Source organism: Kogia breviceps, chromosome 10, assembly GCF_026419965.1.
Source record: "Kogia breviceps isolate mKogBre1 chromosome 10, mKogBre1 haplotype 1, whole genome shotgun sequence".
NCBI lineage: Eukaryota > Metazoa > Chordata > Mammalia > Artiodactyla > Physeteridae > Kogia > Kogia breviceps.
In genome coordinates, this window is record NC_081319.1 from 84134821 (window position 1) to 84143907 (window position 9087).

Here is a 9087-nt window from a genome sequence, read left to right on the forward strand (position 1 = left end):
AACCCATACCCTAGTGAGGAGGCTAAGGAGGAGCTCGCCAAGAAGTGCGGGATCACTGTCTCTCAGGTACTGGGGAGGCGTTGGGAGGAGTTTTGGGGGCACAGCGCTCTCCAATCCTGTTGACTAAGGTGTTTACAGAGGGACAGGTTCCCACCTGACCCTCCTTTCTGTCCCACACCCCGCAGGTCTCCAACTGGTTTGGCAACAAGCGGATTCGCTATAAGAAAAATATTGGAAAGTTCCAAGAGGAGGCAAACATCTATGCCGTCAAGACCGCTGTGTCAGTCACCCAGGGAGGCCACAGCCGCACCAGCTCCCCGACGCCCCCTTCCTCCGCAGGTGGATCCCCCTGCCACCCTGGCTGGCTGTTCTGCACGCTTCCTGCTTTTGTTCCAGCTTCCTGTCTAGGCAGAGAGGGGGCCTTCTGCGGTGAGAGGGACCAAGCTGAGATGGGGTGGGGCTATCAGGGGACAGAGGCCACTCTAGTGAAGTTACTTCTGCCTTTCTTCCAGCAAGTGGCCAGGGGAGGCTCAGGAACAGCCTGCTCCGGCTGAGTGTTGCAGTGTTGTTTGGTGGAGAATTTGCGTACGGTGGCCCACCCCCAGAGAGCTAGTTCAGGGGGCTTTTTGAAAACTTGAGAGCTGTGGTGAGTCTCCCGTCTGCCATCACAGGCTCTGTTACACTCTTCCCTAATTCCCCCTCTGCTCCCCCAAGGCTCTGGCGGCTCTTTCAATCTCTCAGGATCCGGTGACATGTTTCTGGGGATGCCCGGGCTCAACGGAGATTCCTACTCTGCCTCCCAGGTCAGGTGGTCCATCTCACCTTGAGTAGGGCTTTCCCAAACTCAGTTTCCCTACTTTAGGATATGAGAGTTTTTTTCTTTTGAGGCTTCTCACTGTGTCCTCTCCTCCTTTGTTGCCTGCAGGTGGAATCACTCCGACACTCGATGGGGCCAGGGGGCTACGGGGATAACCTTGGGGGAGGCCAGATGTATAGCCCTCGGGAAATGAGGGTGAGTACCTGAAGCCCCTCTCTCCAGCTCTCACCAGGATGGGAGGGCCTTTTCCCTGGCAGCGCTGTCCCCTGTGCTGGGTTTCCTAAAGCCTTACCCCAACTGTCTGCCTCATTTTCCAGGCAAACGGTGGCTGGCAGGAGGCTGTGACCCCGTCCTCAGTGACATCCCCGACAGAGGGACCAGGGAGCGTTCATTCTGATACTTCCAACTGATCTCGCCCCTCAGGGCCACAGGGGTAGGGGCTCACAAGGCACCTATTGAAGAGGACGCAGGCATCCAGAGGACAAAACCCAGACAAAGGAGAAGCACAAGATAGAGAAGGGCAAATGGGGGTCATCCCCTCCCTGGCCAGACTCTCTCAGTGCTGGGGGTGCTGACTACATGGCAGGGAAGATGGGGCCCCTTAAGGGGAAAGTGGGGTGTGTCTCCCCTTTTTTCCCTTTTCATCCTTTTTTTTGCTCCCCCTTTTTCTTTCACGTAGAAACACACGCACCCAGACTCCTGTTTTTCAGATTTTTCCTCTCCTCCTCTCTCATACATGCACGTACAACTATTTTGTTTCTCTCTCTCTCTCTCTTTCTCTCTCTCTCTCTGGGATCCCCCACTCTCCCTCACCCCACTTATCTGCTCTGGGATCTGTGGAGATGCCAGCCCTGCCCAGCCAGAGATGCCAAAAATGGGGACATGACTTCTGGACAGAGGACATGGGCCACGCCCCCTGTGCCTCCCCACCCCCTGCCCCTCCAGATGGCTTTATTACCTCATACGCAGCTCATCTTAAACCAATAGAATCGCTCGGTGGACGGGAGTGTCTGACTCAGATATCTACCTCGGAGGGAGTTTCTGCTACTTTAGGGAATTGTTGACTGGGCTTTGGGGTTGAACTTTTTCTTTAAGGAAAGAAAAATTAACCCTGGGATCCATCTGTATTTTTTTTTTTAATTTTTATTTCGGGGATTTTTGGTGGTGGTGGTGGTTCTTAATTTTTAATTTAGTTTGGGGAAGTAGATGTTTTTATAAATATGTTGATTTTTTTTTTTCATTTCTTGCTTTCCCACATTAGGGGTGATAGCCAAAGGGGTCATGATAAGAGAAAGGGGAACAAATAGAACTGGTGAAGGGGCCTGCCTGCCTCCACTCCTGTTCATCAGGAAGTACATTTAGCAGGGCACCAAACCTGCCCCCCTGAAATCACTTAGGTGTCCTCCTTTGCTTCCAAGGTCACTGAGGTGTTCTTTGCTTGTGCAGGCAGCTTTCTGCTGCATTTGGTGTGGAAGCAGTCAGGGCTTGCTGTGCCAGCCTGTTCCCTACCACCCTTGGGCAGGGCTAGATAATTTTGAGTAAATGTCACCTTCCCCTGTGAGTGACACATCTAAAATCTTTCTTTTAAACCACTATTTGCAGATTGGAGGGGGAAGAATGGGGAGGGGGATTATTGCCAAATATGTTAAATATGGGTTGGGACGTTTGTGTATGTATCTCCCTCCGTTTCCCCAGAAACGAGGTATCTTTTTTTTTTTTTTTTTTTTTTCTCAGTCCAAAATCGAGAGGGTGGGGAGAGAGAGGAGGGAGGCTGCAAAAAGCCAGGTATGAGGGAAGGTAAAATCACCACTGTCCCACCCTCGGCCCTGAACCCTACGATCCGAACCCCTCAAATATCCTCAGGATTTCACAAGACTGTCAGTAGGGAACCTCTCCCGTCAAAGATCCAGGCAGGACTGGGGGGCAGGTTGGGAGTGTGATGGGTGGGGGAGGCATGGGCCGGGGGCAGTTCTCTCCTCACTTGTAAACTTGTAGTTTCACAGAAAAAAACAAAAAACAAAAAATGCAGTTTTAAATAAAGAAATTTCTTTTTTCCCTGGGTTTAGTTGAGAATTCTTTTCAAAAACATGAGAACTTTTTTCCTCTCATAAAGCCCCAAACGGGGTTTTCCCCCCTCGAGTTCCCCGGCCTTGCCCTCACCACCCAGGCCCCAGGTTTAACCCCTGCCTCCTCTCCATGGGAAACAGCAGACCTGAACCCTGTTGCCTAGCAACCTCGCCTAGTCGTCCAGTAGCCCTGGGTGGTCTGGTGCAATAGGTTGGGGGTCCTGAGGGGATGAGAGACCCTAGGAGATGCACTCCCCACCCCCATGGATGTGGCTGTACCCAGAGGCTGGCAGTGCCCAGGGGTGGGGTGACAGCTGTTTCTCCCAGTACCTGAAGGACTCTTGTCCCAGAGAGGCATGAATTCCTAGCATTCCCTGTGACGGGACAAGACTGGGGAGATGGGGGCAGGGGAGAGGGTACAAGCCCCACCTAGGGTGGTGGCCACAGCAGCAAGGGGCAGACAGAGCCAGGAGCCTGGGAAGGAAGCAGGATGGCAGCAGGGGCAGCAGCTGGAGCCTGGGTGCTGGTCCTCGGTCTGTGGGGTGAGCCATGCCCCCCCCACACCAATCCTCCCCGCAGAAAGCACTCTGCCCCTGTCCCCGAAACTCCCCACAACTTTCCAGGAACCTGGGTACTGCTTTTCAGTCTCCCTCATCCACGCTGTTCTAGTTTTATTAGCTCCCATCTCCCTTCCTGCTCCTCCATTGTGGTGCTGTCTCCCAGGGGCAGTAGTAGGGGATCAAAACATCACAGCCAGGATCGGGAAGCCACTGGTGCTGAACTGTAAGGGGGCCCCCAAGAAACCACCCCAGCAGCTGGAATGGAAACTGGTAAGCGGGGCTCCTGTCTCCCCACTTCCGGAGAAACCAATGACGATTCGCATCCCCTCCTCCCCACCTTCCCACCTCCCTACCTCATCAGCCCTTTCCCAAAGGGCTTGCACAGTTGAGGCCCCTCTCCTCTGTCCCCAGAACACAGGCCGGACTGAAGCTTGGAAGGTCCTATCTCCCCAGGGAGGCCCCTGGGATAGCGTGGCTCGTGTCCTCCCCAACGGCTCCCTCCTCCTGCCGGCTGTTGGGATCCAGGATGAGGGGACTTTCCGGTGCCGGGCAATGAGCCGGAATGGAAAGGAGACCAAGTCCAACTACCGAGTCCGAGTCTATCGTAAGGGTTCCAGGGCCTTGTTCACAGCCCACCTCTCATCTAAGGAAAAGCCTTCTACCCCAGCCCTTGACTCCTGGGCCCTGGCATGTGAGAACTTGACTTCAGCTGCCCCCATTCCCACAGCTGGGGTATATCTTCAAAGCTGCAGCCTCTGATTGGAATTTTCCCTCCTTCAGAGATTCCCGGGAAGCCAGAAATTGTTGATCCTGCCTCTGAACTCATGGCTGGTGTCCCTGATAAGGTAGGAGAAAAGGCAAGATGTGGAAAGGGGCCCTGAGAATGGGAGGGGAGTGTAGCTGTGTGTATGTGTACGGATTCTCTTATTTTCAAAGATGATGAGGTCACTTTTTCCCCAGGTGGGGACATGTGTGTCCAAGGGGGGCTACCCTGCAGGGACTCTTAGCTGGCACTTGGATGGGAAAACCCTGATACCTGATGGCAAAGGTGAGTCCCAGCGTCTCCCCTCCTGTCTGCCTTCTTTCTGATCGCTCTCCCATACCCACCCTGGAATGTCTTGCCTTGTCCTCCCCGCCACCATAGGAGTGTCTGTGAAGGAAGAGACCAAGAGACACCCTGAGACAGGGCTTTTCACACTCCGTTCGGAGCTGATGGTGACCCCAGCCCGGGGAGGAGCTCCCCACCCCACCTTCTCCTGTAGCTTCAGCCCTGGCCTTCCCCGGCGCCGAGCCCTGCACACGGCCCCCATCCAGCTCAGGGTCTGGGATGAGCGCAGAACTGGGGAGGGCCCCAACTTGGGTGAGCACCTGTCGGAAGGTATGACCCTCAGGAAGGAGAGGGTTAAGCCCATGGCCACTGGGACCATAGACAGCTGTAACTCTCAACCTCATGCCCCTCCCCACCCCCAGAGCCTGTGCCACTGGAGGAAGTCCTGTTGGTGGTGGAGCCAGAAGGTGGAGCAGTAGCTCCTGGTGGTACCGTGACCTTGACCTGTGACGCCCCTGCCCAGCCCCCTCCTCAAATCCACTGGATCAAGGATGTGAGTGACCTGGAGAGGGGGCTGGCAGGTAGTGAGATACGTCATTGGCAACTAGGAGGGCAGGGGGTTCATGGAGAGCGAGGCAGGCAAAGAGGTACAAGGGTATCTGATGATGTGGAGGCAGAGACAGCAGTATGGGATGTGTTGGCAGGGGTTTTCATAGTCTCCTGTCCTCTTTTCCCCACCAGGGCGTGCCCCTGCCCCTGCCCCCCAGCTCCGTGCTGCTGCTCCCTGAGGTAGGGCCTGAGGACCAGGGGACCTACAGTTGTGTGGCCACCCATCCCAGCCACGGGCCCCAGGAGAGCCATGCTGTCAGCGTCAGCATCATCGGTGAGGAAACCTCTCTCCAAATCCCAAGGGACCCTGGGGGCCGCTGAGGGACAGTGCGGGCTCCAGTTCCCTACCCTGTGCTAGCACTGTCCCCGAGAGCTACCCCACGCTTCCCTCAGTTCAGCCACACCCAGGGCTTCTCTGCCCCACACAACCCAAGAGAACAGCCCAGCCTGTCCCCTCTCCCCTCTAAAACTGAAAAAAGGGAAAGGCTCCGCCGGGGCTCCCACTAGCCTTCTCCCAAACTGAAGCCTTCCCTTTTGACTCTGTTTTCCAGAAACAGGCGAGGAGGGGCCAACTGCAGGTGAGGGGCTGGATAAAGTCGGAGAGAAGCAGACAGACCTCAGCATGACTGAGGGGATGGTCAACAAGAAAGGAACTGTGAGGGCTGTGCCCTCAATTCTCCCCATCTCCCTCTAGGCTCTGTGGAAGGGCCGGAGCTGGGAACTCTAGCCCTGGCCCTGGGGATCCTGGGAGGCCTGGGGACAGCCGCCCTGCTCATTGGGGTCATCCTGTGGCAAAGGCGGCAACGCAGAGGAGAGGAGAGGTGAGTGGAGGAAGCCAGACACCTCCGACTAAGGGCTTCCAGGCAGCAAGGAGGGGTGTGGGGGGAGAAATGACGGAGTGCTGGGAACCATGTGCAGAATTCTCCCCAATCCTCCTCCCCAGGAAGGCCCCAGAAAACCAGGAGGAGGAAGAGGAGGAGCGCACGGAGCTGAATCAGTCCGAGGAGCCTGAGGCGGCAGAAGGCAGTGCAGGAGGGCCTTGATCAAGAAGCCCACAGCCAGACCCCATCCATCAGCTCCCTTTTTTTTTCCCACCCTCTTTTCTGGCCCCAGACCAGTTCTCCCCTGTATAATCTCTACCCCACCTCCCCAAACTTTCTTCCACAACCAGAGCCTCTCACAAACAGTGATGAGTAAACACCTGACACACTTGCTCTTGTGTATGTGTGATGCCCTCACCCCCTGCACCCTTGAGAGCCCTGAAGGAGAGGGTCTCAACCCCCATGCTTCGCTACATCACACCGACATCTACTGAAGTTGGAGAGAAATGCTCCTGTCTTGGAAGGAAGGAGGGATGGTCAAAGGTGGGCAGAGTTCCCGTGAATACATCTCACCTTGTTTATTGAATTTGTGATAAAGGAGGTAGTGAGGGGAAGGAAGCACTTAAGAGTCAGGACCCACATTAGACACCGGTGAGAGAAACATTAAATTAAATCAACAAGGGGAATATGGGGGAGAGTCAGAAGAAGCCTTGCCCACCTTTCAACATCAAATCAAGAAATGGGGGGGGGAAGCAAAGGATCAGGAGAGAGGGGAGACAGACCTTGTCTTCAGTCCGTCCTCCTCTCCCAGAGCTGGGAGTTACGATGCTACTGAGCGAGGAGTTCCGAGCAAAGGTGCTCCCATTCTATGCACAGGTGTCACTCCTCCTCCCCACACCCTCCTGGAAAGTGGCCAGGGTTGCCCTTAGCCAACAAAAATGGAGGGCTTACAGGGGAGGGTCCGAGAGTAAGGAAGGGTCAGCAGGGACCCCCAATACTGATGTTCCTCTGGCTGGAGGTGGGCAGGAAGGAGACACAGCTCAAATACTGAGCAGCCAGAAAAAGAAGAAGATGGCGAGAAACAGGAAGAGGGAGTCCTGCCAGCTGGAGGCCGGGTGACCCTGTCCCAGATCCACACCTGTGGAAGAGAAGAAAGCTGTGGAAGAAGTATCCACTCGTAGGCTGGAAGCGGGGCTGAGGAGATTCAGAGGGCTGGCTGGTAGTAGCTGAGGGAAGGCTCTTACCTGTACCCCGACGGAATGGCTCGTGGGTATTGAAGACGGTGGTGAAAAAGCCAAAGGGAAAAGCACCAACACCAAATGAGAAGTGAAAGCCCCCAGTATCGCCAAATGGCTGGAATCCCTAGGGAGACGAAGAAAGTCAGTGGGGAACGGAGGCAAGTCTTTGGCAAGGAAGGAATGCAATCAGACAAGACTCACCCCTCTGCTCTCTGGAGCGGGTCGCTGGCCCTGGGGGCGGGGTGGGGTTTTCAATCTGAGGAAGAAGAGAGGGACTATCAGCAGGAAATAGTCTCTCCTCTTCCATACCCCACTCCCCAAGCAGAACCTTCCACCTTCCCTCAGCACCACCTCCCCTCTCTCACCTGGGATCCCGGGGCTTCTGGCTCCCTCGCCCGTAAAGGGGGACAACCTTTTCTCTGCTGATCCCAGCTTTACACACTGGGCACTCTTGCCGCTCTGGCCGTGCCTCCAGCCACTGGGGGAAAAAAATGTAGTGATTTCCAGTATACAGAAGGGTCTTCCAGCTCCTCAGACCTCCCCATCTCCCTCTTCATCTCCTCTGCGTACGCACCTGATGGAGACAGGGCCAACTGGAAGGGGAACGAGAAAGGTCAAACCAGTTACACAAAAGAGAGACACAGACCCAACCTCAGAGTCCCATCTTTCCCCCTCTTACCAGGTGTTACCTGCTGTTTCTTTTCATATTTTCCACAACCCCTACCATACTAGCCAACTTGGCCTTGCTGCTTCTCTGATCTTCCAACACCTAAAGCTACATCCATCCTCAACATGCTCAACCCTCTCCTCTCTCCTCTCTCCTCTCCCCCAGCAAACACACACACACACACACACACACACACACAAACACACACACAAATCCTCACCCCGCCCTTCTCTGCCTTTCGACTTAATTTCCAGTCCTGTTCAACCACCCATTTCCAGGTCTCCTCTTTCAGCCCCAGCCCTATCCTTGCCCCCATCACTCCCAGACCAAACCCCCTTTACCAGCACCTTCTGCTGCTACTCCTTTTCCTCTCTCCTATGCCCAACAAAGTCCCTATTTCCACAACTCCTTAACCTTTGGGGGCTGCCCCTCCACAGTGCCCTTGTCCCCAAGTTTCTCATACCACCCCTTGCCATATCTCACCTGCATGTGATCCCACCTTCCCTAGATCTCCCCCTACTCAACTGATGCGTGCCTCCCCTAACCTTTGAGTCTAATCCGATCGCACCTGTACAGCTAAGACCCCCTCCCTTCCCTGGGGTAAGGTGGCTCGCGTCTCGCCTGCACAGATGTGCAGTGCCCACCCCCTGCGCCCCACTTCCTCTTAACGCACCTCTTAACACAACTAGGTTGTCTCCTAGTTGCTATGACTTTCCTTTCCACAGTTCTCCTCTGTACAGACGTGACCCTCTCGCCCACACATACCCAAAAACACGTAAGAACCCCCCTCAGGCCTCACCTATGAGAATGTGCCCTCCGATTATTTGTATGACTGTATGGTTCCCCCCCGCCCCCAGCCTCCCCAGTATAAATCTAAGCCCCACTCCTTTTCGCACCCCTCTCAGATTCTCACCAGTACAGGTGGCCACACACACTGACCACAGCTTCCCGAGCAGTCTCCAGACATATATTACATTCGAAGGTCGCGCCCGCCCCGCCCCGCTCGCGGTTTGGCCCTTCGGGGCCCCCGTCCTCCTCCTCCGCTGCTGCCATGGCCGGTACTGTTTCGCCCCCCGCGTGCCCCTTAATCCCCCGAAACACACATACAGACGCCGCAACAAACGGGAAACCGCCTCCTGCCCACGATCTTTCGGCAGGCTTCAAGGTTTTCTAATCACTATTGGTCTCAGTGCCTGCCAATCATACAGAATCGAAAGAAGGGACTGGTCCAAATGGCGGGGGAGGAAAGAGGTTTACGCGG

The 9087-nt window shown here is 55.3% G+C and overlaps 3 protein-coding genes across 7 annotated transcripts in view; 2 read left to right on the forward strand and 1 right to left on the reverse strand.

Annotated features, from left to right (window-relative positions):
• Positions 1-1818, forward strand: part of PBX2 (PBX homeobox 2) — a 4471-nt gene extending 2653 nt beyond the window's left edge. The window contains exons 5-9 of the mRNA XM_059078173.2: positions 1-66; positions 186-339; positions 715-803; positions 926-1012; positions 1135-1818. The exon at positions 1-66 is cut by the window's left edge and continues 70 nt beyond it. Coding sequence (XP_058934156.1) covers positions 1-66; positions 186-339; positions 715-803; positions 926-1012; positions 1135-1227 — 489 coding nt within the window. The 3' untranslated portion in view covers positions 1228-1818. The remainder of the gene's footprint in view (positions 67-185; positions 340-714; positions 804-925; positions 1013-1134) is intronic.
• Positions 1819-3212: 1394 nt separating this feature from the next.
• AGER (advanced glycosylation end-product specific receptor) lies at positions 3213-6312 on the forward strand. 4 transcript variants are annotated; one of them, XM_067006403.1, is made up of 11 exons: positions 3213-3425; positions 3607-3713; positions 3855-4047; positions 4224-4288; positions 4404-4491; positions 4588-4821; positions 4914-5044; positions 5233-5374; positions 5652-5678; positions 5795-5921; positions 6044-6312. In XM_067006403.1, the coding sequence occupies exons 1-11, from the start codon at positions 3374-3376 to the stop codon at positions 6141-6143; spliced, it is 1266 nt and encodes a 421-aa protein (XP_066862504.1). In that variant the 5' UTR covers positions 3213-3373; the 3' UTR covers positions 6144-6312. The 4 variants fall into 4 exon arrangements, with proteins under 4 accessions (XP_066862504.1, XP_066862505.1, XP_066862501.1 ...); XM_067006404.1 differs by having other exon boundaries at positions 4588-4803; XM_067006400.1 differs by having other exon boundaries at positions 3213-3713; positions 4588-4803.
• A 162-nt stretch (positions 6313-6474) lies between these two features.
• Positions 6475-9051, reverse strand: RNF5 (ring finger protein 5). Of its 2 annotated transcripts, XM_059078192.2 has the most exons (6): positions 8740-9051; positions 7734-7752; positions 7525-7637; positions 7361-7415; positions 7166-7283; positions 6475-7059 (listed from the first exon to the last, which is right to left on the reverse strand). In XM_059078192.2, the coding sequence occupies exons 1-6, from the start codon at positions 8877-8879 to the stop codon at positions 6962-6964; spliced, it is 543 nt and encodes a 180-aa protein (XP_058934175.1). In that variant the 5' UTR covers positions 8880-9051; the 3' UTR covers positions 6475-6961. The 2 variants fall into 2 exon arrangements, with proteins under 2 accessions (XP_058934175.1, XP_058934176.1); XM_059078193.2 differs by lacking the exon at positions 7734-7752 and having other exon boundaries at positions 8740-9049.
• Between the last annotated feature and the right edge of the window lie 36 nt (positions 9052-9087).

What these genes read in the sequence shown, in the direction of transcription:
- RNF5 (XM_059078192.2), bottom strand. Translation starts at nt 8,879, where the DNA reads ATGGCAGCAGCGGAGGAGGAGGACGGGGGCCCCGAAGGGCCAAACCGC. An exon ending in CCGCTCCAGAGAGCAGAGGG is followed by an intron (nt 7,284 to 7,360) that starts GTGAGTCTTGTC and finishes TCGTCTCCCTAG; the next exon opens with GGATTCCAGCCATTTGGCGA. An exon ending in GCCATTCCGTCGGGGTACAG is followed by an intron (nt 7,060 to 7,165) that starts GTAAGAGCCTTC and finishes TCTCTTCCACAG; the next exon opens with GTGTGGATCTGGGACAGGGT.
- AGER (XM_067006400.1), top strand. Translation starts at nt 3,282, where the DNA reads ATGGGGGCAGGGGAGAGGGTACAAGCCCCACCTAGGGTGGTGGCCACA. An exon ending in AGCAGCTGGAATGGAAACTG is followed by an intron (nt 3,714 to 3,854) that starts GTAAGCGGGGCT and finishes CTCTGTCCCCAG; the next exon opens with AACACAGGCCGGACTGAAGC. An exon ending in CTACCGAGTCCGAGTCTATC is followed by an intron (nt 4,048 to 4,223) that starts GTAAGGGTTCCA and finishes TCCCTCCTTCAG; the next exon opens with AGATTCCCGGGAAGCCAGAA.